Below are 25,718 nucleotides of genomic sequence, written 5' to 3' on the forward strand. Positions count from 1 at the left end.
TTTGTTTCAGTTTTTTTAAATGTTTGGATTTTTAAGACTTTATTTTCGGTGTTCAGGCATTAATCTTCCAAGAACGCATAATTATCAAGCGAAATTTTCAAATTTCCTGTTGACTTTAAACATTTCTTAACTTCAAAACACAGCAGAATAAATGACTAGCACCCAGCCACCAGGTTAACAAGTTTTCTGAGAGAAACCCTGGAATGCCTGTGAATGAAAGGATGGAAGAAATATCTTGAATGTTGTTATATATCTTATCTATCTCAGGCAGGGTTTCCTCTAATGTGTTATAAGTCTGGCAGGTCGCCAGGCTTTAACTGCCTCTTCTCCAGGCTAAGAGATTTATTTTATATACCAGTAACAGTATTAGCAAATGCTTGATAAGGTGTCTGAAAATTGAATCACACCACCAGCCAATCACACATGGGTCTTTCTCTTCCAGTAACAACAAATCACAACCAGTAAATCGAAATACTGCACCAAGCAGCAGAAAAAGAAAATCCAAAACAAGTAATATCTGAATTTGGTCCCCTAAGAATATTTAGTTGAGCATGAAAACGTTGATCTGGGTCCATTTTAGGTATTATTTATTTTCGTCTTTCTACTACAGGTAAGAGCAGTGAGAATAACTCCACTTAACCTCCAAACTCTCCAGAGTTCTGCTAATCAGAGATAAAGTTCAGCGTCAAGAACTTTTTCAATTAGACACCGAATCAGTTGAGAATAATCCCAAAAATAAATATTTGTCCTCCTGTCCATTAACGAAGTCGAATCGAGGCTTTAGCTGCTGATCACCAGCAGTAACACACAACTCCCCTTCAAAAATCAACTAAAACCCCACAACACGTCTTAAACCTTGGTGCCGTAGAGACGGACCCACCAGAGAAGTGCTGGTGACAGCCCTGGTAGTGAGAGGCAAGGCAGGGGCTGAGCCTGGTGAAGCTCTACCTGTGAAGGCTTGTCCTCGTACGACTGAGTACACATTCATGTGCGATCGAGGACGCTGGCTGCAACAAGCCCGAATTCCAAGTAAGCGTTGTCGTGAGAAAAAAAAAAAAAAAAAAAAAACGGAGCAACACAAATTCAATGTGTACTAACCAGGGAATTAAAAAGAGATTTATTCATTCCCGAAAACTAACAACGCCAGTCAGGGCTTCTCCAGGAGCTAGTTGATGATTTTTTTCTTTTTTGATGTTCACTTTTTGAACCTTGGTGTTGAAACCATGGCAGCAGCTATATTCCTTCTCCCTGCCTCTCTGTGTTGCAATTATGAATGAACACCCTGATCTCTCTCTCTCCCTCTCTCCGTCTCTCACACACACACTCACGTCTCTTCCCATAAATCATCCCAACCACCTGAAACAAATCCCCAGCCAGGGAGAGCCCAGGATTACTACAGTCCCCCCCAAAAAACCAGCCGTGTTGTTGCTGGTGTGATCTCCTCGGAGGCGTGTGTGCCAGGAATACACAGATGTCGGTGGAGCTCCCAAGTGACAAACGAGGCTATTTTTAGCACAGACTGCCCACACATCCACGACTTTACAGCAGGGGAATTGTAATGTGTGTGTGTGTTGGAGGAGAGGGGGGCGGAGTGTGAGTGAGGAGTTAACAATCAAGCAGCGTCCAGGTGGTGAGACTGAGCGCATGGAAAGCAAAAGAGACCGAGAGAGAGCGGTGGAAACTTAAACCGGGTCTTAAATAAGAGCAGAGACCGCAGCAAACTTCCACACAAACAGAAACAGCCGAACGCAAGACCTGCACAGTTACAGAAAAGTTATATAATCCAGTCTGAGATATTCCAACAGCCTTTCCAGGCTGAAGAATAAAAAGTAAAGAGTGTTTTCTGTGTGTGTCAGTAGTAATGGGGCCACGCAGGCGGCCAGGTGACGGCGGCGTTTGAGTGTGTGTGTGTGTGTGTGTGTGGCAAAGCGTAAATTCATCCGAAGCAGTGACGGGGATAATTCATCCTCGGCTAACCTGCCACCTCCACGATGTCTCCGGGGACGATGTCTCTGGCTTTGATCCTCTGGACGGCCTTGCGATCCATGCGGTACACCTTCCCCATCTCCGGCTCGTACTCCTTCAGAGCCTCGATGGCGCTCTCTGCGTTCCGCTCCTGCACAGCGAACGGCGAAAAATAAGACTTTTTTTTTTTAAAAAAGAGCAAAAATATGCATCAGGAGGAATTTAGCATTTTCGTCTTCAAACTGATTTTCGCGCTAGATGCGTTCATTTAAAGGTCGTTTTGTAAAATTGTGCTACGGCCAAAAAAAATATTTGCCTTCATAATGAAAATTCTATGAATTTCTCAGCTTTTTCTTTAAGATTAAGCATGAATAAGAATATTTTACTTTACTTTTACTAGGGATCTTGAATATAAAGGCTTTCTTCTTTCTCTTCAGTGAAAATGAAGCGGGGTGACATCTTACATGATCATGTCCTAACCTGACAGACATGTCACATCGTAATGGGCTAACGAGACAAATCCCAACCTGTAATTAACTGGGATGCACAGGTTCGTAACGGTTATAACTACTTAGGTATGTGAATATGTGAACGGTTGTGAGAAAAACAAAGTGAACTCTCTATGAAGTCTACGCTTCAGGACGTAATAAAAATATCTTAAAGTTCTGAAATAATCAAAACCTAAACGCCAGTGTACGAAACCATTATATATTTAATATATCTGCTGAAGATGAAAAAAGTCAAGGTTTGAAAGGTTCCCTAATCATCACCCCTCCACCACCATGCTTGCTCCTCTGTTTGCTCCCAGCACCAACTAGAAACAACCAATCAGAGCCAGGGGGCGGGTCTTAGCGCTGTCAATCACAATCTCCCTGCTCGTCCCTTCTTGTGGTTATTGGAAAACAAACATTATGTTTCAGTTTTAACACAACAAATATATGGATCTGTACATTCCAGTATAATTAGATATAACAGGACAGGGTCAGGACATTGTTCCAGCATTATTCTGCAAATTTCTGGCTTTTTCACATGCAATGTTAAACAGAGACCGCATGAAAAACAGTTCTCACCTGCCATACTCCAATAACAGCGTTGGCAATGAGGATAAGCAGAATAACAAGAGGCTCTACAAAGGCGGTGGTGGTTTCCTCTCCCTCTTCAAACAAAGCCAACACCTAGGAGAACATACAGCATAAGTCAGCAAACACTTTTCACTCTCAGGTCACATTTTCCCCAGACGCTGGCAGAACAAAACAAGTCGTTCAAGGAGGAATCTGGAAAAAGAAGCTCAAATTAATATGCAATAATAACCAAACCACAGTCCGTTCAGACAAATGCCAAAACCCCTGACAGCTAACATTTACGTTTCTACTTAAAGCTTGATTTAGTTAGCTTATATCAAACATGTCTGTTAGCATACATTTAGCTAGCCTAGCTAATCTACCAGCTGACTTCTAGTTTCTTTTATTAAAACAGCAGCTTACTGTTATCTGGCTATCCCAATGTTTTACTCTTTTGTTAGGTTACCTTTCATAAAACTGTTACAATTTATAGTAACTTCCTTTAAGCAACAAAGTCTCAGTTTTCCTTTTTTGTAGCCAGAAACGGAAAGGAAAGAAATACAAAATAGTATAGTCTATGACCTATACTTTTTAGGTCATAGAATAAAAAAAATATTATTTTTAATTAAAAGAAAATTAAAAAGCACAGCAAGAAAAAAGCTCTTAAAAACATTTTAATTTTCCTAAATGCAAAACTAAACATGTAGACATCTGAACAGGCTTAATAGATCCCCTTCTAGACGCCACATTGGTAGATTTTGCCCAAAAAAACGACGGGCACAATGAGAAGAATACCCCCCACCCCCATTTCAACTTTACAGTTTTAAGAATAACCACAAAACATATAGTTCCAGAGCAGCTTGCATTTTTTTTGCCCCCCTTTCCCACCTGCTGCTGCACACTGCCTGCCAGCTGGCTGAAAGAAGTCTACTACATTTTAGTTCGCTCATAAGACAAAGTCGCCTGAATATACTTCCGATTTTGAAAAGCACAGGCAGTCATGGTGTGGAAAGTATGTGACAAGAATCAAAAATAATACATTTCATGCTTGTAGAAAACATATTGTCAATAATTATTGTGTTGGATTATTTTAGCAGCAGCTGGATTATTGCAGTTATTGCATTTTTTGTTTAATTTTTAAAGCAACTAAATCGTGTCAGACACTGTTGTTTCAAATTTCTGTTTTACTTATCCCAGAATGTTATCACGCCCAGAGGTTGTCATGCCAACTGGGAATCAAGCTGAGCAGTGCATTTGATTAGCAGCACCTTTTTTTTTTTTTTTCAGCTCCTCGCTTATGGAAGCAGTCAGGCATGACTTGGTTTGCACGAACACCGTTTCTTTATTTTGGCTTGGTTTTGTGCAAATGCAGAGACGCCATCATTGACATTCAGTCGGCATTGCACTTCTGGTGAAAAGAAGTTCTATTTTCTCTTGAGCTCTTTTTTTGTTTGTTTGTTTCTACAAATGTGTGATTTTAAAACTCAAATAAGCTTCCATTATTGACTTATTTCACAGCCTGAACGGCTGGACCACAAAAGCAATACAGTAATAAAAGTGGATCTATGCTACAGCGGTCCCGATGGGGCCCATCAAGTGACGGCAGAATATATTCTCTGCGGAGTATTGAGCTATTGAGCAGCGGCGCGCGCCGGCGTCACGGCAGCCTGCGCTTGGTCAATAGCTCATCTTTCCCCCTCATTCGGGTCGCCAAGTCTCTCTTCTGACCGAGCCGAGATTGTAGGGCAATGACGGCAGCCCTCGCGCTGAGAGAGGCTCAAACGGCGCCAGGGACAATCATCATACATTCAGAGGCCGCCTTGAATACCTAAGTGCTTTCATCTCGGTGTTAAGGAGTTCAAACAAAGAGAGAAGTGGGGCTGATTTTGCGGTCTTGACATTTACTGAGGGAAGCCGGCCTGGAATTTGATTGTGTTCCGATTCTTCACTTGGGTTTGATTCCCAAAACTAACTCTGTCCTTTCAGCTCTCAACATCACACTAAAGCTTAATTTGGTCACAAACGAACAACTGTAGGCCAGGGCAGCGCATTATAAGCCTGGCGGGCCACCAGGCTTTACTTGTGCTCCACCAGGCTTAGCATTGCTCATTTATTTACGTCTTTTTAAAATGTTTGCATTTTTTTTAACACTTTATAGTTGGTGTTCAAATCTTTCAGTGACACACAATGTCATCTAGTGATGTTTTCAAATTTCCTGTCAACTTTAAACATTATTTTAACTCAAAAACACAACAGGCTGCTGGATGAACGACTGCTTAGCAACCAATCACTGGGCTTAGCGAGTTTTCTGGGGGAAGCCTGGGGAGGCATAAAGTGTCTTTTCTTTTGCATGCAAGCAAATTCAATAAAATGGATTTGCTCATTACTTTGACCTTAACCAGAACTCATATTTAATAATAAATAAACAAATAACATATAATAAAAACTAACTCAGCTTTGTTAGAATAGTGTGCTCTACACTGTAGGCCTCTTCCTGTATTAGACGAGACTTTTAACATTAACCCGACCCCACATCATGAGACGGTGTTCCAGTTTTTATTGTGTCCGGTGGTTAGGGTGGGTTGCTGTGTGGTTCCTTCCTGCAAAACCTCTTATGGGGTTGTGGCTTACTTTAGCGGCTTAGTCACATAAAAACTGCAAACAACACACGGGAGATGCACCAATCAGTCAGCCAGAGATATGAATCTGAAAGTTTTTCCCTTATTTGGCTCTGATCTGTGATCAGCAGGTCAAATCCTGAAAAAACAAAAAAAGTTTTTTTTCCTGCAGGGTTGGGATTATAAGCTTAATAGTCATTTATTTTGTCACTTCCTCTTAGATTTTAAAATGACTACCTCTGTGAAAGAACCCTCTTTTTCCCCCGCGTGTTTTTCTTTTTTTTATACGTTGATATCAGGATGTGTCAGAATCAGCAGGTCAGACTTCAGAGAAACACGGAATATCGATATCGGCCGGTAAAAGTCTGATCGGTGCATCACTGCGACCAAAAATAAAAAATAAAAAGAACATTTATGGATATAAGCAAAATGAGATCCTTATAAGTAAAATTGTAATTTTTTTTTCCTGATGATTTGCACAAGTATTTAGGCGACCTGACCAGATCCATTTTACTTTAATGATCTTCACTGCCCTGCAATGCAAAGGAGGCTGGAAAATCTCGTGATCCCAATTTGAATTTATTCAAAATCGCAACCAAATGAGTCCAGGTTTAGGGTTTAACTTTGACTCAACTCCACTCCGCTTTTGCCACTCCCTGACCCCAGTGGAAACATACAAAACACTGAGCAAATAGACGCATGAAAGAACCATAAATATCTCATCAATCAAAAGCAGAGCACCGAAACAAGAACTCTTTAAGAAGCCGATCAACGGCAACGTTTCTGTGTTGCAACTAAAGCCTTACTCCACCGAAACCACAGTGACCCAGAACCGCGCAGCCTGTCAGCTACGGCGTTTCTCTACGAACGCAGATAATAAAAGCTCAAGTCCACGTGGTGACAAGAGTTATCTTCCGTTATGAGCGTTTTCAGAGCGATTTTCCAACGTCCCAGAAATAGCAATAGCAATTTTCATCCCAAGACAGCGGGGAAGTGCTGCAACAGATGGAAAAAAAGTCATTAAACAGGCAGGATTCCCTCCCTCCACCCCTCTGTGACCTTCTCCTCCCTCAGGCTGTAGTCAGGGCCACAGTTTGAGGCTCCACAACACACAGAGTTTTGATTCATTGTTTTGTTTCCAGTTTTGGCAGACGCACCGGACTTGTTCCCTGCACAGAAATCACGCCAGACGGGCTCAGAAGGGCTCACACGGAAAGACTTCACGTTTCCACATCGAAGGGGTTCGCTTCATACGGCGCAGGGAAAATCATTTGCCACCTTTGAATCTTCTTTTTTTTTGGTCACATTTTAACAGATTAAGCACATTTTAGAATTAAAAAAAAGCATAAGCAGATGCAAAATGCTGTTTTTGATAATGATTTCATCTATTAAGGGAAAAGAAATCATACAAAGGTTTTTATGAGTGCCACATTGATACCATTGAGAACATATGTTACAGGTTAAACTGAACAGGTACAACTATAATATTTCAGATATACAGCTCTGGAAAAAATTAACAGACCACTTAAAAGGATCAGTTTCTCTGATTTTGCTCGTTACATGGATATGTTTGAGTAAAATGAATGACTGACAACATGTCTCTGAAATTCCAAGGTAAAATGTAATATTTACTTGCAGAAACTTAGAAATGGTCAGTGATTTCAGATCTCAAATAATGCAAAGGAAACAAGTTCATGTTCATTTAGAAACAACAAAACTAATGTTTTAACTCAGGAAGAGTTCAGAAATCAACATTTAGTGGAAAAACCAGGAGGTTTTCAATGGGGTTCAGTGCAGTGGGCTCTTCGTTTTCTTTCCAGAGCTGGATTTACAAAATTTGAGGAGGAAAAGTGATTTTAATTCATGATATGAAGGAATGTTGTGAGACAAAAAAAAAAAAAAGGCAGACAGTTAAGCAAATAATATCACTGTCAAAGACGATGAATCCTGGTATTTTTTCCATCCTAAACAACATCCAAACAGCAGAAGTAAACAAAGACTGACAGTGCGCTTACAGATTCTTGGTTCTTAGAAGCTAAAATAACTATTGTGTTTTTTTGGGGGGGAAAAAAAACATGCAAACATGTTTTCCCCTTTTAGAGAAGGTGGCTCGTGTGCGGAAAGGAAAGACCAGGTTATTCGAGAATGCGTGGGAATCCTTTACCAGACAAGTCAGCTCTAAAACTATAACCAATAAACAAGGGTGATCTGATAGAATATGCATCAATAAAAGTCACAGTTTGAAAGACAAAGTAGTAAAAGCAGATGGTAAAGATTTCTTGCCGTTTTGTGGTTAATTTTTTCTGTTTAAAAAAACTATATTTCAAACATCGTACTCTTGTTTAGTTTACTTCATGCTGTCAGGCAGGTTCTATCCATCAAGTGATTTCTTGACTCTGCAGGTTGGATTGCAAAGCAAGGCTTGGGTTTGTTTGGCAACTGAATCATACAAAAATGGTTATTTTGAAGTAAAACATGATTTTAGATGGAGGTAAATTATATTTCCAAACAGAATAATGTAAAAATTGAAAAAAACTGTAGATATGTGTAAAGGGGTAAAACCTTTTCACCGTTTCTGTGAGCCCCAAGAGGAGAATAAAGTGGCTAATCGGGCAGTCTTTAAGGCAGCAATTTCCTGTCCATTGTCCAATTAGGGTCTCAAGTCCCACTGGGTTTACATTTACAATGAAGACGGAGCAGAAATGAGGAGAGTGCCGGCGGCGTTTTAATTAGCTGGTACTCACAAAGGACACGCAGGCAGCTAGCAGCAGGATCCTGACCAGGAGGTCCTCAAACTGCTCCACCACCAACTCCCACAAGGATTTCCCTGAAAACGACACGTCACACTCATCACATTGGGATCAAGACACAAGGCGTGGCGACGTGTTGACATTCTGATGATGATGATAATGATGAGCAGCTGGAAAAGCCAGGCTGTTTGCAAAGGAGTAGTATTGTGTGCTGACTTTAGGGTTGCACTCCTGCAGGGTGCAACCCTAAAGTTTACCAGCAGGTCCATATAAAACAAAAGATCCATACACAGGACACTCAATCAGGTAGTAAAGGGAGGAGGGTGGCAGCTCATTAGAAGAATCAATATTTACCTTCTTCGGCTGGGAGCTCTGTGGACGTCGCACACCATCGGTCGAGGAGGAGGGGAAAAAACGGCCAAGCAGGAGACGGCGGCGGAGGGAGAGAGAGACAAAGAGTAGTTAATGCATTTGATTACTTCAGTGTGACATTGAGATGCACACGAGCATACAAATCGCTCTGCAGGACTGCTTGGCTCCGATTAGAGCCAAGCAGAAAGAAATAAAAAAAAGACAAGATAAAAAAAACCTATTCTAATAGTCAATTTTAGCATCTAAAAATAACAGAAACTAGAGACCAAACTTCAAACTAAACATCAGATCTACTTTACATCCTAGACAGAAATCCTTAACAGATTCAAGTCAGTCGTTGATTTTAAGGTATAAAAACATTTTAATGTCCACACAGTTTAAAACCTGCCAGAGAAATTGGTGGACTAAATTCAGTTTTCACCTCCAACACAGAGTGTAAAGTAAAAGCGCCAAAGTAGTCTGCTTTCAGTCAATTATCTGACTGAAAGAAAACTACCACACTTCTTCAAAACCTATAAATTTTCCGTGTCAAAATATTGAGACAGTTATGGTACATGAACTAAAGGAAATCTGGAAATACTAGAGATTCCCTCTAAAAATGCTCATGATTACTATTTCCAGGGTTCAATCACCAAATTTATCTGTTTGTAATAATACACACAGTGGAAACTGCCTGAGGGCTGCCACAGAGGCTAGCATTTTTATTTGAGCTCTTGCAGGTACAGCCAAACTCCTGAATTCGCTGGCATGTAACACAGCATGTAGGCATTTCACTTTCCCACAATGCATTTTCTTTTATTACTTTAGATTTGCAGTACAAAAAAATCTAGATGCAGGCAAATTTATGTTGTCATAATGTATTTATTCACAATTTTTGCGTAAATCCAGTGAAGTTTTACTTGTACTACTAGAACCTTCAGTACCGTTTCCATACTACAAATAGGAAAATAAAAGGCTAATCAACTGATTGGTGCACAAGCAATTAAAAAAAAAAAAAAAACCTACAACAACCTAAAGTGTGGATAGTCTCTCTTGAAATGTTAAAAACAGACACCGACGCTGCACAACAAACACCTCCTCGTGTTTGGACAGAAAACAACTGACGGCTTATTTTTACTCGAGACAAGTTGAGCATCCCATCCACTCTCACTTGCTAACCAGAACTCCTCGCCCACCATCCGCGTGAGTCACTGGTGTGAGGAGACGGCACATCAGTCATGCTTCAAAAACGCTCCAAATGACGAGTGCTGCCGATCGGTGTCACCGCAGCCAGCGGGTCCGAGGCGTGATTAGTCACCGCGTTTGTCGCAACGCAAAGTTATGACTGAGCAAAGTCCCACGTAACGGCCAGCCTCCGTTACATCTGCCTGGGGAAGAGAGGCTCCGGCCACATGGCGCGTGCTAGAGTCGAAGGAAGCACAAGCTGAAATTAACGGCGTCGATCGGTGGGAAAGCGGGTGTAGAAGGCGCTGGGCTGGAACATTAAATGACGGCGGTAATCTCTCCTGTGGAAACCTCGTGTTGTGACCGCAGCGAGCCGCACGAGTAACAAACGTGACCCTGTAACGGAGCGGGGCTCGGAAAGGAGGAAAGCCCGTGATGTGAGCCCACAGCTAAAGACAAACATGGCGACTAATCACACTGCGGCAGAGGGGAGTCTTTAGGGAAGCGTTTTAGATAAATGGGTTTTCTTGGTGATCAAGAGGAAAACAAAGGATCACAGCTGTAGAGATTGAATAGCATGAAAATCAGAAAACATGTGCTTCTGGTTCTTTGATAGAGTAGACATTATTAAATCGAAAACAATTTGAAAATTGAGAAATTATGACATGACATAGGTTGATGCCTTTCTAGACCAAAACGTTTTCAATATCTGGCCAGTCAGCATGTTAATCTCTAATAATTATTCTTAATACGGCTACAATGACAGGTTAACCTTTAATCTGTCATTTTGATTATGATCCACTTTAGCAACAATACTAAAACACTACACTAAAGCTGATCTGTGAGTCACGCCAATATAATCTTGTCAATTAGCTGGGTTACCTGCTCATGTAGCCTACAAAACAGCAATGATCCTTGTAGACAAATTCCACCTTTAAAAACAGTGTCACCTTTATCTTACCGTCACTGGTGGGTAATAAAACCAAAAGGTTTAGGCTGCAGCAGAGCAGAAACAGAATTTCTCTTTCGTCTAAGTGAGAGAAAAAGTCTAGTATCCTTCTGTAGCAACATGTGGGGGAGGGTCAGAGCCACCTATGAGTCCATCTCACCAATAAACTAAAACAAGAATGTTTAACAAACTTTGTAAACTTTAATGAGAACCAGCTCATACCCGGTGAAAGCTTGATTTACGCTAATCGCATCCGTTCGGTGCTATATAGTCAAACGACCTCATCTCCACAACGCACACCTCTGACATTTTAAAACACGGACGGTTCTGTACATAAAAACATGTCCGATAAGCAAGAGTTCACAGAGACATCCACCTTAATGATCCCACCCATAAAGACAATAATACCTCCACCACAGTCACAGATGCACCATATTCCTACTAACATTTGCCCCTTACACTGCCCCCTAGAGTCTAGGAGAATATGGGCTGCTGTAGCAACAAGTTAGCCTGATAAAAAAAAAAAAAACAGCTCCTTGTTCTACGCTATTTGCTTTAAAGAGAAAACTGAGAAAATGGAAGGCCTTTTTTTTTTTTGTTCCTGCACTATGACATGTTTTTTAATGAACTGCAACGCTTCCAAACTGCTGAATTTATCTTTCTTGTTAGAAGGAGGGTAGGAAGAGTATTGTTCTCAGTTTAGCCTGTAGCAAAACTGAGCGGTTTGATGCAACCCAAACAACTCGGCACAGAAAAAACAACAAGCGGCGCAAAAAAGCATCAAATATGCATTAAGGCTCGACACAATGACACGAGAATGTCTCCGGGCTTTACTGCAAATGATCTGCTGAATTATTAGCACTGCATTGTCTTTTCTGAAAACAACCCTCATCTCTCTCTCTCTCCCCTCCAACAAGAGACCCTCCTCAGCCTGTGTAATAAGAGCCGATGACTCACAGTGGATAGCTTTTCAAACCTGCTGTCTGGAGGGTTTTCAGAGTTCAGATTGGACACGGCTGAACTCACAGGGGACGTTGGACTGCGGCATGCCAGCAGAAGTGGGAGAAGCGGCTTCTGCTGTTTTCTACGCTCCACCAGTCTGACATGAGAATGTTCCCCATTTCTGCTCCTGCCTGGTTGTGTAATTTATTGATGGCAGCCAGCTTGGCTCCAGACAGAGATGGGATGGGTCAAAGGACGAGACAGATGAGGGTTTAAAAAAAAAGAAAAAAGTGGGCAGGAGGGAGGTTAGAGAGAGGGGAAGGGCTGGAGGTGTCGGGACGGGGTTCCCCGGCTTCCCTCTGCCAAGGATTCCCTCCCAGTCATCAGGGCTGCGTCGACCCGAGGCTTGCCAAGGCGCATTCCTGAATACTGACTTCACCTCTCTCCCTCGCGCTCTCCATGTCCCCGCTGCGCCGCCTCCTCCTCCTCCTCCCTCGCAGCCCAGACAATGAATAAAAAGAGGCTGTTTACGCGCAGCAGAAAAATCGAGCAGCGCCAAGCAGAGGGGAGACACTTCCTGGAGACAGTTGCCAACAACAGCAACAGGGAGACCGTTTCATCGTCCAGAGAGTACGGGGGAAAGGAAAAAAAAAAAAGACAGGAAACTGTCCATCACAACAAGCATGTGGCGAACATTAAGCTGGATAAAGAGTTTAACGCTCAAGAGCCTTTCGATGGTCACAAAGTAGTTTTCAAAATTCAAATTAATATTATTAATTCTCTTAGGCCAGAAATGCATCAATAAGCCAAAAATGGGAATCAGGCCTTTTTTTAATGATCAGATTAAAATCAAAATAGGCCTTCCTTTGGCCCGATCAATGGTTAATCCATTTTTTTCTTGATCAGATATGACCAATGATTGGATAATATTTCCTTGATCTTATCTCATCAATAATTAGTCATTTTTCCTTTGATCAGATCAATGAAATCTGATTGGTGAATTGGCTTATGTTCTCTTTTTGGCTGTAATCTGTGCAAGTTCAACTGAAAAATAAAAGAAAGTAAAAATCTGAAGATTGTTCGTCCTACTCATTAAGGGCAGAAAATTCATCATTTTTGTAATTTATTCACTGCATCAACATGCAGCGTGCACGCTATGCACTTTCCCCTCTAGTGTAAAAAGATTACTAGCAGCATTTGCTTTCATGCATGAAAGAGGATAAACTTTAACACCACCTCCACACCAGTCCCTGCACCACACCGTTATTCAATTGTTTTGAAAATGACGACAGTAAAAAAAAATGGAATCGGCACGACCGAGACCACGGAGTCGTTTCTAACAAGCCAGAATTCAGGCTGCGTGTGAAAACTGCAAACACAAGAAATGTTTCGCCAGTTACCACGGCGATCTGGCTCAGAGCCCGTCACGACTAATGCATCAGTATCTATCAAAATGTCCTAAAAAAAAAAAAAGACTCCCGTGCAATAATGGGGGCTTTGATACAGCACACCACTGTAGACAACCTGCTCCTCTTTCTAATGCAGATGAATCTGTTTCTGCCTCCTCGATCTGCTGGTGATGCACCTTTGGCAGCAGCACGGAGACGGCCGACACGCACGCACGCGCACACACACACAAGCCAACAGTCCAGTGAATGGGGAAGCACAGGAAGGACCAGTAAGATGAGGACTTTGAGATCCTGAGCAATCCACTAAGCATAAGAGCGTAAAACAGGCCTATAAATACCATGATGGTAACCCCTAATGATAGCTTCCTATATCCACTTAATCTCTTAATGTATTCTCCCACTGGAAACGGTCTGAACGCATTAACCGTATCAAATGGGGATGATAAATGTGCCTCATTATCAGCCCTAACGTTATTACGGAGCGCACAGAAAGCAGCAGAAACATCAGTCGTCTCGTCAAGTCGCTGTTTTTCTTGGCTTACATGGCTGCAGAACAGCAACCCAGGAACAGCAGGACTTGGACAGATTTAGCAACAACCTTGAGTTTTGGATTTTGTTTAATTCTCAAGCAAAGAAATGTTGATCAGTTCAGAATTCTGTCAAAGTCAAAGGATTTTAAAATGGAAAATGAAAAAAAAGGGAAAATTTTGATAAAAATTCCAGTGTTTTTATGGCCTCAAACCAACAAGTGTATGATTTTATGGTTTAAAAGGGACGTAATGACTTCCAAATACAACAAAGCTGTCAGACACCTGGAAGAAAATACCCTGAAATATTAGGACAACCTTGTTTTAGAAGTCTGCAGACTAGTTTTTAAGACTCTTCAGTCGTTAAACTGGTTAAATTGATGGAAATTTGTCAAAGTTGGTGCAGAAAAGTCATGCACAGACATTCAGACAAGTTCAAGAGGACTGAATGGTGCTTTGACTGAGCACAGCTCAACTACGGACACAGTGATAGGAAGTTATAAATAGATTTAAGGAAGTGCTGGGAAAAATGTTCACAGATAAGTTACTGTCCCTCGGGTTCTGTGGGACACGAGATGAAAACAGTTTCCCTGGGATCGTACTACATATGTCTGATGAAAAGAAAAGGAAGACAAAAACTAGACCTGTGGGCTCCCTGATGCAGATCAGTTCCCTGGTTCACCAGTTTGGATAAAAAAATAATATTGGGATCATTCCTATTTTTTATAAAAACAATATCGTATACTGAAACCATAGCATTAGTGTCGTTTTTTTTCCCCTCTCTTTAAGCAGTAATATAAATATCAATTGAATATTATCAGTGTACTAAAAGGATCATTGCACTCTTTTCCACATTAATTGTGGTTCAGATCCCTGATTTGCCTGTAGAAGGCAACAAACACATATCCTCCTAGGATGCATTCACACCAGCCCTGCTTAGTTCGCTTTAGTTGAACTCCAGTCCATTTTGTAATGGACTGGAGTTCGTTTGGGCGAGACGCTGAAGAGTAGTTGAACTCCGATACGGGGAAAAAAAGCAAATCATGGTCCGCCTAAAAGCCCAGGTCTCGAGTCGGTTGAAGTGATCTTTAGGGCAGTTCGAATATGAATGCCAAGTGGACTGGAAAACGCTCCAAAAGCAGGAAGTGAACTATAGCACAGAGCATTCTGGGCAAATACAAATTCCTTCACTGGTTCTTGGTGCAGCGCCACCACAGGAGAGGAGGGGAACGCGTTTTCAAAGAATTTGGGTTGTTTGACACAGAGCAGTGTAAAACCAGCTGGAGATGAAACAAATGTTGACATTTTGGTAACAACTGAGCCGAGCCTACCCGACTCTCACCTTTAAGAAAAATCCCGTGGACAATGGCGCCGTTTACGACCATTAAAGGTACCAGACGTCAAAGTTGAAGCAACCAGTACCTGTGGTGGATCTGCTGCCGATTCTTATTGTTATTAAAGTTTTAGAATAAATCTGATACAGGAAACAAATAACAATTAAGAATGGTTAAAATTCAGGAGACTGAAAGTGTGCAGCTATGCGTGCTGACCTGAATCTATCTGAAAGAAGCTACAGAAAAGCTGAAACCTGAAACCCAAACATGCACCTCAATGCCACCAACAACAAAAACTGACAAAGTGGCAGGTGTGCCAGCAGACATGTGAAAGATGAGTCCTGATGGTTACATGATACACAACTGTGCCACACTTTGTGTTTCCTTGTATGGGGGACACTACATTATTAAATATTAACTTTTCTAGCCATTTCACTTCGGGTATTTGTATTTATTTCTTCAGTTAGAGTTTGGACAAACCACTTCTAACCAGCAATGTGTGTAAAACACACATGCATAGTCATTTGCTAAAATAGTATTGATTGATTATTAAATAATTATCTTATTTAATTAAATATCCCTCTTACCGTTTAATGCAAAAATGCAGAACTGCTGAACATAAAGCTGTCTTTAATCATAGGATTTTATAGTAATTCACTTGTGACGCATTTAAGATTTTTTTTAAATTGTACAGTGTGTGTCAAGCACACAAGAAATGACTTTTTAGAAACTTTCATAGATATTCAGATTAATTGTGCAACACTTGGACCACAGACTGTCCCTCAGTGGTGACCAACATTTGACTTTAAAAGAGAAGAAGAAATCTTGAGTGATTTCAAGGCAGAATGACCGATAAACTGTGCATTAAAGTTTTGGACACTGCTGGTTTTAGTCATCTGCATAAACAGTTTTAAAAATCTGGGCGTCTGCAGAGCGACCTGGACGAGACTTGTGGACAGCAACGAGGACGTGAAAATATCTATGTGCTTCTTGGTGCCAAACGGACTTTCGTGTTGATTTAGTTTGTTTGACAATTTGAAAAAACCAGCATTAAAAAAAAAAGCTGGACGCCTAAAGATCCTGAAAGGATTCACACACTCTAAAATAATATTATAATTTCATTGAGGCTGATTCCAAGAACATGCACAGTTGCTGGAGAAAACAATTTGATTCATTTCAGCTATAGATTAGCTGGTACAGATACAAATATTTTTGGGAGATTTCAGCTTAGATTTGAGATTTTATATAGCCAATTAGGACAGCAGATGACATGCTGCAGCTGTTCATTGGCCGGACCGTTTCTGGCACCAACAATCTGTGGTCGGGGACAGAAACTGTATCTTCCCCCTCAATCTGTATTTGCACAGAAACTTGCATGCTGGACTTATCCAGCAGAATCACTCCCACGGTCCACTTGCGACTTCATTCTGCCTTTGTTTGCCTTTACAAACGGTGCATTTTAATGACTTGATAATCTGCTGCAGATGAGTCAAACTGCAACCGTTTACTCAAGTTGTGACTGTTGTAGATTTATAGATAAGTACATCTAATCTTTGCATCCATGCAATGTTCCACACATGTGAAAGTCTCTTTAAAATGAGCCCAAAATGTCACATTTTACCGCCACCAGCAAGTCAAGGAGGAAAAGGAAAACATGTTGTTAACAGAACAGGACATGCATGAGGTGATTAGCACAGAGCTGATAGCTCGTTGGGACTCGAAGCTTCCTCTTCGAGGTCGCAGCTGTGCAAAGAGTCATTTCATTATTATTTTATTATTGGCAGATATCCATCCAGTAGCCAACTAATACAGCTGAAAACTGCAGAGAAAAAAAGAAAAAAAAAATCTGCAATCCCCAAAACACCGGCCCCCAAAAATATCTGTGTTAACGCCGTGCTATTAATATGGTTTATTCTGGGTTTTTAAACCAGAGCGACATTTCTGTCCAATCAAAAAGACCGATCGACAGCCCTGAAGCAAGAGCAGCTGGAGAGAAAACTTTGTTACTCTGGAATCGTGGTTTGAAGAATCACAAATCGCAGAGGCAGTGTGCAACAAAAGATGTGGGCCAATATGGTTAAAACTGTTAGTTTCCATGCTGTGCTTCACCAAATTCAGTATTGTGGTGCTGCATAACTGGGGAAGTGGACGAAGACGGTTTGACACACAAAAAAAAAATCTGCAAGATGTGACATTTATTTTATTTATTTTTTTATCCACCCCACTTACAGCTACTGTATGTTTTGAACCTCTTATAGCCGTTATAAAGTTTTGCACTCCTACAAAGTAAATTATGTGCACGTTGCCATGGTTTCTCTGTTATATTTAGGTCTGAACCCATGAATCCGATTTGATTCAAGTCATTTTAAAGATTGGTGTGGTACTGGAAGCAGAACCCACAACCCAATCTCAAGCTTTTGTGGACTTTCCCAGGTTTTCTTTGCAGACGTCTCTGTATGAAGCTCCCTCTACCTGCTGAGGTAAAGCCTCCCCACAACATCCTGTTATCACAATGACCCATTATGTGGACATTGTGGTTTTCCACCATACACAGCATGATGCTACATGTAGCCCAGTAAGATTAATTTGGGTCAGATTACTGCTCTACATGTGACTTGTGGAAAAATGCAAACTACATTTTTTTGCAGCTTTCTGTCAAAAAAAAAATGCCACAACTCTTGCTACTCTTTTGTCAAGGTCAGGTCAGATTCTTCCACCTTAGTCGTGGATGGCGGCAGCTCCTCCAGAGTTACCATGGGCAACTTGTCCGCTTGCATAATTAGGTGAGCGGCCATGTTTTGGTAGGTGCGTTGTGCGTTTTTTACATTTTTTGGATGACATCCAAGGCTGGGACTGGATGTCATGGAATAACCTGACCCGTTTTTTTCCCTGCTCTTTCTGCCAGGTCACTCAGTCTTCATGACGCTGCTTGAGTTGTAAAAAGTGCCATTAAAGTAACATATATTCACTTTAAATAGGCTATCACATGCTGTAGACAATCTTTAAAGCAAATATTTTTAATTTCTTACCTTCAGTTGCTGAATTTTCTGCAGATATATAAATATATTTTTTCCAATTTTCTGTTTGGTTGTTGTGCTACAATGATTGTGTTTAGTATTTATTTTCACTAATCGTCGAGTGGCGTTAGTCCGATTTCATTCTAATGCTGTACAAAATGTGACTAAATAATTAAAATAAAGAGCTGCCGTATTAAATCATGCACCCAACTGCTAAACACGACATATTGAATACATTTAATTACAGTTTTAGATGTATTGATGATTTTTGATTCTTTCATGCAACAGGAGAAAAACAGAACACAGTTGAAAACACTAAAAGGACCATTTCCAGCGACCATCAGTTTTGGGAGTTTGCAAATATTATCAACTGGAGCTTAGTTTTACCCAAATAAATCCTAATTCTTTTCCCCCCCCCCGCCCCAAAGTAACGAGAAACATTGCAGGCGATCACTTTTGAAAGTGATCACCTGCATCTATAAAAATCCATGCATCATTATCTTTAATTCTTTATAATTATCCAAAATAAACTGTGGTTGCAATATGACAAAAATAAAAACATCAAGTGATGCGAATAGTTCTGCATGCATTTCTAAACAAACTGAACTAAAAAAAATAAATAAATAAATGCAATGACTGAGAATAAATGAGACACAAGCAGGTTTCATCTGTGGGACCATCTGTGCTGCAGAGCTCCAGCAATGTCCAATTAAGAGAAAGAAAATAAATAAATAAAACCAGAACATCACACGTCAGTTCGCACGGTTTCCATCTGCATGCTGAGCTCGCCCGACGCTTTATTTTGGAAACATTCATATATACCATCTGGCTCCAAATATACCCAAAACATTTTCTCATCGATCTGCACAAAAACCTAAAAACCTCATCTTTCTAATTTTTCTCTGCAGAAGGCCGGACTCTTACTCAACATCATCATCATCATCATCAACAACAGCATAAGGCTGTGACAGATGCAGAGGTGGGAGGGAAGAAGTGACAAGCTAGAACAGGATCGCAGCTCCTTCTGAAGCCAGATACACACAAGAGCCCACTAGAAGAGGGAAGTGACTCAACCCCCTGCAAAGAGCTTCAAGTTTAGTTTTCTCTAACCATAACTGTCCCTCCTCAGCCCACAAAGTGCCAACGCTGTTAGCGCTGGTTCACCAACTCCACTGGACACCTTTTCTTTTTCTTTTAGCAGCTGACAGCGTCACGGTCAGAAGCAACGTGCAAGTCGCTCTGGTGTGAAGGAGGAGGAGGAGCAGGAAGCGGCACAACGTATCTCGTAGTTCAAACTTGAGAGCGATAAAGTCAGACCGCACTGATGTTGAGTTGCAGAACAGGAAGAGAAACGACATCACGACAGAGATCCCGCCAGACTACTAGAGGAAGTTGTAGTTATTATTTGTGGCAGAAGCCAAAGCGTGCAGAGTGCTGTAACGTCTCAGAAGTGAAGCAGGGAGACTTCAACCTAAAGTCCATGATGAGAAAACGGGCCAAAAAGTATGATGGGAACATTTCTCAGAAGACTTTAAATTGATGCAAGCAGAGACTTGGTGGAGGTGCAGCGCAGCCTTCTAGTGGATGAAAAAGTTTGAAATGTTTGTCTTCATGATGTTTTCAATGCGGCTGAAAGTTAGGCAACGACCTAAGTTTCAGCTGCACAGATTGGTAACCGGAGGAAAACGCTGCAGTTTCATTATATTTACAGTGAGAAAAAACTGAACTAAAATGCATAACATCATCAAGCTGATTTTAGAGAGAAGCAAAAAAATCATATTGCATGTTACTGCTAAAATTGGAAATACACAACTAAATCAGTAGGATTATTTTTTTACACTTGATTGGTGGTTCGCTAATAGGAAGGTCAAAAATTCCTTCTTTTTCCTAATCAGTAAACACACCATAGGTGTTACCGATTCAGAACAAACTTCTGGTGAGACCTGGCTACCAAACATCAACCTGGTCAATGTGACTAAAGGTGAAAATTAGCCACTGGGTTATATTTATTTACATGTAAATGTTTACTAGTACGTCTTGACCCCTTAACACACACACACACACACACACACACACACACACACACCAAAGAAACTAAACAGCTGTAAGTTTCCTTGTCAGCAAAGGAGAAGTACAGACACCAAACAGCTAGCTCAAGTTAGCTAGTTTCAGGGATTTCAAAAGACGTCATAGGAAGTAAGAGCTCTTCACAAAGTAGCTGTAAGGTCTAAAATATGTCTAAGCATTTCTGCAGTTCATGAGAAAAGATGACAGAGCAAGATGTGCAGATAAGGCTTAATGAGGTACAGCAAAGCTAATCCTTTTGACCCTTAATAGATTTGGAAATATATGAAGTTCCAGTTTTCTTATCTAATGTCTCGATACTAGTAATTTATTGTTTTTTAGTTTACTAAACCATTTAAAAATTCTACAACTGGGTTTATGTGAGTATTGACACACTACCGTTAGCTAGTCGGCTGTTAGCTTCAGTATTGGCATACTCAGGGGACGGCGCATTTAATTTCACTCCCCTTTGGTTTAAATTGTCAATGTGACGTTTTAGAACAAATTAAATATAAGATAAGTTGTTTGTCCACAGCACTTATTTCCTACTTGTTTTAATAAATTGGGTATTAATCTCGAACAAAACCAGAGATTTTAAGTTGGCCACAATAATCTAATCATTACATCTCTGGCTAAAATTATATGACATATTGACAATTCCAATTATAACAATCACAACTACACCCAACTCTTGATTATAATACATACAGACCATTAAAAAGCTAAAATAAATACCTGCTAAACTTAGTCACTGTTTAAGTAAAACAGCTCTACTTTAATGAAAATAATAGGTGGCACTCCTATTATTTACACACAATGATTTTTCACAGTTCCCGTAACTGGAAAACGTCAGAAAAAGTCACATTTGCATCTCATTAAAAGGACTTTAAACCATAGGAACGACCGGAAGGAACATATTTGCGTCTTTGAAACCAGTTTCAAAAGCCTTGGTACCAGTAGATGAACCATGCCTCGTTAATGGGAGGAACTCCTTCAACTCTACGTGATGTTTGGAAACATTTCCAAACCGTGTGTGTCGCCAGCTAGCTGACCAGCAGTATGCAGCAACAGGTGGGGGAGGGTCAGCGCTGCATTGCAGTCAGCTCCAGTCACCCCGGCGCTTTCTCAGGCATCTCATGTGTCGACTTAAGACGTTAGAAACTGTTAGCTACCGCCCGGCAATCGCTCCATGCCTACTAGAAGAAAGAGCTTCTATCACGACACAACGTGCCTGACCCGACTGCGTTGTATAATCGGGCTTCCAGTGGGAGGGTCCCGTCGAATTTTTACAACCCTCTAAGATCTTCATAACTCCTCAGCCATGCACAGCAACGCTGAGACGGAGGAAATTACGATATTAATAACGACAAACACTCCTCTCCGGTGCAATAACGTTCAGCCGTGTGAAGAACTGAAGCCGGGATGCAGGAACCTCTATTAGGGAATTCTCCACTCATCCGAGCGTCGCAATCATTTAAGGACGGCCGTCAGGAGACCCGCCGCCCCGTTCAGGACAAAAAAAGGCTGATTTCTCACGGGGCCCATATTCCTTTTTACTGAAGCTCTTCGAAAATGAACAGAGTGCACCCTTGAAATAAGGGCTGCGGGTACAGAGGAGACAATCACGCACCACAAAGCCTCCTTCCTGCAGAGGAACAGAGTGTGTGCATCAGTGTGTGTAAGTGGGAGACTACCTTCCCTCTCTACAACATCAGAAGCAGCCATTTCTCAATGAAGGTGCTAAAGCGTCCGGTAAAACGAGGCGCTCGCACACCCTGGCAGCAAAATTAGCTAAATGCCTCTTTGAATGAATGACACTGAGAGCAGGGAAGCTCCCGGCGAAGCATTAACGTGAAGCGTGAATGTGAATAAAAGGCCGGCTGATGTTGTGGCTAAGCTCACTTTCCAGTATCATAGGGAAAAAAAATAATCCAATTGTGTGTTTGAAGACGGGTGGGTTGTGAGACCCTCACTGTCACAACAAAGGAGAGAATGAAGCCACAGAGCAACGGCATCTACACATCTTTCAACATCACATGGAGGGAGAGGAAATAAAAAGGCTCCAAAACGTGAAAAAGATGTTGCGATTTGTCTTCTTGGAGTGGAAAATCTGACAGAAAGGAAGCCTCATTTCAGCCTTTGCTTTACCTTCAGAGGTAACGAGGCAATATGTGACGACGAGAGCTACGATAGAGCTCCGATTAACGAGACGGCTCACGGCTTCCAGACTGCGGCCGAGGAGGAAAATCCCTCATCCATCCCCGAATACAGAGAGGCAGCGAGGAAACCCTCAGCTACTTTTCTCCTCTGCTACTCGTCTCAGTGCGGTTTGTGCGTTTTTAACGTCATCAGCTGCAAAACAGCTAAAAATTCATCGTTCCTGCGGTTTGAAGTCCTTTTACGGAGTTTTGAAAGGAAGTGTTGGAGTGAGCAAAGTTTTCTCTTTCAGCATGGAGCCCCAACATGCTGTGCACTGCTGGTCAGTTGGCTAAAAGAAGGCTGTTGCACTTCACCTCTCATACATTGTGAAATTGGACAGTGTATGACCAATCTGAATGTAAAACGCATTTCTATTCACTGCACCAAAACTAAAAGGTTCACCATTTTCACTTCATACTTCAACGCACTTTTTGTTGTGCTTCATGAAATAAAAACATAACAGCTGCAATCCCTTTATTTGCTCTTAGTTTCAAAACTACCTACTTGGTAAGACATCATCATTAAAGGGTTATGTACTTGTTTTATGTGGTGTAAAATTCTGAATTGCAAAGTTTTTAATCGGCAGATGACAGAATAGGTATTGGAAATGACAAAAGAAAATTATGATTGATGCATCTCTAATTTCCAGTCGTGTTGTGGAAACTAAACATCCCTCTAATATCATACATACGAGTTCTAATGACAGATCCCAGACCTCGCTAAATAAGAATACTCACTTTCAAAGAGTGCACCAAACACAAAGCAGATTTATTAAAACAAAAGTGCAGAGTCAGCTAAAGATAAAAAAGTGATTGTTTTAAAGGAATACAGTGTGCTATCCCCCCTCCCCCCAATTTGAATAAATTATATCTTTCAGGATTAGCAGGAACAGGAACTAATTGTGCTCGTTTCCTGGTAAAAAAAAAAAAAAGAAGTTTGCCACAGGTCAGCAGTGGACCTCCGGAGGACTTAAAATGTCACATGGCGAGTATGAAAAAAGCACCATGCACTTTTAGAGGTTCCAGTTATTTATTAATTAAAGACAGGAGAAGTCCACTCAGCTCTTGGCTGATTGACCACTAGCTTCAGCCATAAAAAAAAATAAAATATGTATACAAGTAAAAATATTTAGGGAGTTACGGTAGGGTATTACCTGCTCAAAGCTTTCAACAAAACCCCATTTTTACAAAAGTGAACTACTCATTTAGCGTTGACCGACTAGTTAACCTTAATCAAACCGTGCTAAACACAGAGTGCAAACCGATCCGTTATAAAAAGACAACAGTGCTGCTGCTGCTGCTGCTATGGCGACAGATGGACAACATGTTTGACTTCAACGCCGTACGACTTTGAGCCTTGCATGGCTTGGTTTGTCCAGCCCGTCACTTGCAGCACCGACATATTTTTGAGTAGATTCCATCACACTGTGAAACCGTGGCATTTCCACTTGATGGTTATTGCTGCAGGAGAATCTAATTATGCTGACAGCATATAGTCTTCAGGAGTTCCCAACCTACCAATCACTCCCTGCAAACTGCTGTGAACAGATGCTCACCTCGCTTCATCGACAAAGCCCTGCGGTTTACCAGCAGAGGGAAGGGAGACACTGAGCAGTCGAACAACCAGAAGTAAAACTAGGAAAAAAATAACAAAAACAAATCCAAGCCACCCTAATGCTGTTTTTAACTCATTTTGGCTCACACATGAACCTGAAAGGGAGCAAGCGGGGTATTCCTTCCCCCTCCTTACAGTGTTTGCCTGCAACGTGCTCGCACAAGGCAGGAAGTTCACAGCTAAAAGCGAAAGAGATGTTATCTGTGGCAAGACGTTGCTTTTTTTTTTTTTTGCTTTTTTTTTTCCATGAAGTCATCACAAGCCCCTGGGGTTAGAGAGGAGGCCGGCTCGCAACAAAAGGGCTAGTGTTCGGCCCCTGCACAATGTGCCACTCTGCTCCACGGCTTGGCCACACATGCAAATGACAGGCGGGGGGGGGACAGAAAGGTGTGTTGATGTCAGGTCGGAGTCCGAAAATGCATCAAGCACCAGCATGGTGTTCAGGATGATGAGGGGGCTGTGACTAAACAGAATCCATTTACCTACACAGCTACTTTATTATTAGCAGTAGTAGTATTTTTAAGGACCTGGAAGTAGACAGTGGGGCATTTATCACTCTCCTCCCTCTCCCCTCCAACCTTTGTGGTACAATGTGAACTGGAAACATGTGCACTTTCAACAGAGCAACTGTTGAAAGTGAAAACAGGTTGTTCAGGATTGCCTGTTTCATCATCTGATGCATTTCATTTAAGTCTTCCAGGCAGCCTGAGGGAGCCTGCGCTGCACTTCCTGATCCCCGCCTGCGTTCTCGGACGCAGCAGCTGAACCCACCGACAAGATCCGGGCTGGGGGCCGGGGTGTGGGGGGGCCTGGGTGGTGGAGGAGGTGAAAGCTTGAGATGATGCGTCCTCGGAGGGGAGCCCGCATGACCAGACACTGGCTGGAGGAGATCTCAACTTTAACCAGCGCGCTGCACGCTGGAGGATTTCAAAAACGGACCTGCGTGTTTCACTGAATGTCCAGCTTGTATAAGTGCTAGAGGAGGGAAATTGTGTTTTACTCATTTTTTTTTAAATGTTTTCTCTCTTTTTTTTTAACCATCACTATCTGCCTCAGCTTGAAAATATAACGTCGGCTGAGGGATTTCCTGGCGGAGGAATCGATACGAGCGGCAGAGCGGAGGAAAGAGCGGGTTAGTGTAGGTGTAAAAAAACCCAAAAAACTTACCGTTCGGTCCATATTTCTGCAGACTGGCGTGGACCTGCTCCAGGGTCAGCCCGGTGATTTCGTTCACGCCGAAGTTGTCTAAAACTTCGCTCGCAGACTTAGTGTGCGCATTTTCCATCTTGGTTGAACGAGGCTTCAGATATTCAGGTCCAAATGCATGTAGTAGGAAGTAGTAAGGTGCGCGAGGTTGGTAAACGCTAATTTTTTTTATTTATTTATTTTTTTTTATGTTTACACCGGGTGGACCCTCCCGGCCGGTCGATGTGGCTCAGTCACCTGTTCTTGTCCTCCTCCCCAAACCTGAACGGACAGCGAGAAGGTGGAAGGAAGAAGAAGAAGAAAAAAAATACACGTCCGGAATCCGCGGTTCGGTCGCTGTCGTCCCTCTGTAGCTGTGCCGCCGCTGTTACTTCATCTCCATCTGAAGGTGTGCTGTGGCTGCAGCGCCGCAGACCGCCTCTTCGCCGCTCAGCCCTCCCTCCTGCGCTCCGATTGGCTGCGTCTACCTGGGCGCAGGGTGCCGCTGCCTCCTGCAGCTGCTTCAATACAGACAGGCTAAAAAAAAA

At 41.8% G+C, this 25,718-nt stretch overlaps 1 protein-coding gene across 2 annotated transcripts in view; it reads right to left on the reverse strand.

The window, feature by feature from the left end:
- Nucleotides 1-25,682, reverse strand: part of atp2a3 (ATPase sarcoplasmic/endoplasmic reticulum Ca2+ transporting 3) — a 50,602-nt gene extending 24,920 nt beyond the window's left edge. For both annotated transcript variants that reach the window (XM_015035190.1, XM_015035199.1), the window contains exons 1-5: nucleotides 25,153-25,682; nucleotides 8,749-8,766; nucleotides 8,389-8,471; nucleotides 3,036-3,140; nucleotides 1,978-2,116 (exon numbers count right to left, since the gene is read on the reverse strand). In XM_015035190.1, the coding sequence (XP_014890676.1) occupies nucleotides 1,978-2,116; nucleotides 3,036-3,140; nucleotides 8,389-8,471; nucleotides 8,749-8,766; nucleotides 25,153-25,270 (463 nt within the window). In that variant the 5' untranslated portion in view covers nucleotides 25,271-25,682. The remainder of the gene's footprint in view (nucleotides 1-1,977; nucleotides 2,117-3,035; nucleotides 3,141-8,388; nucleotides 8,472-8,748; nucleotides 8,767-25,152) is intronic.
- Nucleotides 25,683-25,718: the final 36 nt, after the last annotated feature.

The sequence above is a fragment of the Poecilia latipinna genome, unplaced genomic scaffold (assembly GCF_001443285.1).
Source record: "Poecilia latipinna isolate Pla-1442-1.1 unplaced genomic scaffold, P_latipinna-1.0 Scaffold20, whole genome shotgun sequence".
In the NCBI taxonomy this organism is placed as follows: Eukaryota; Metazoa; Chordata; class Actinopteri; order Cyprinodontiformes; family Poeciliidae; genus Poecilia; species Poecilia latipinna.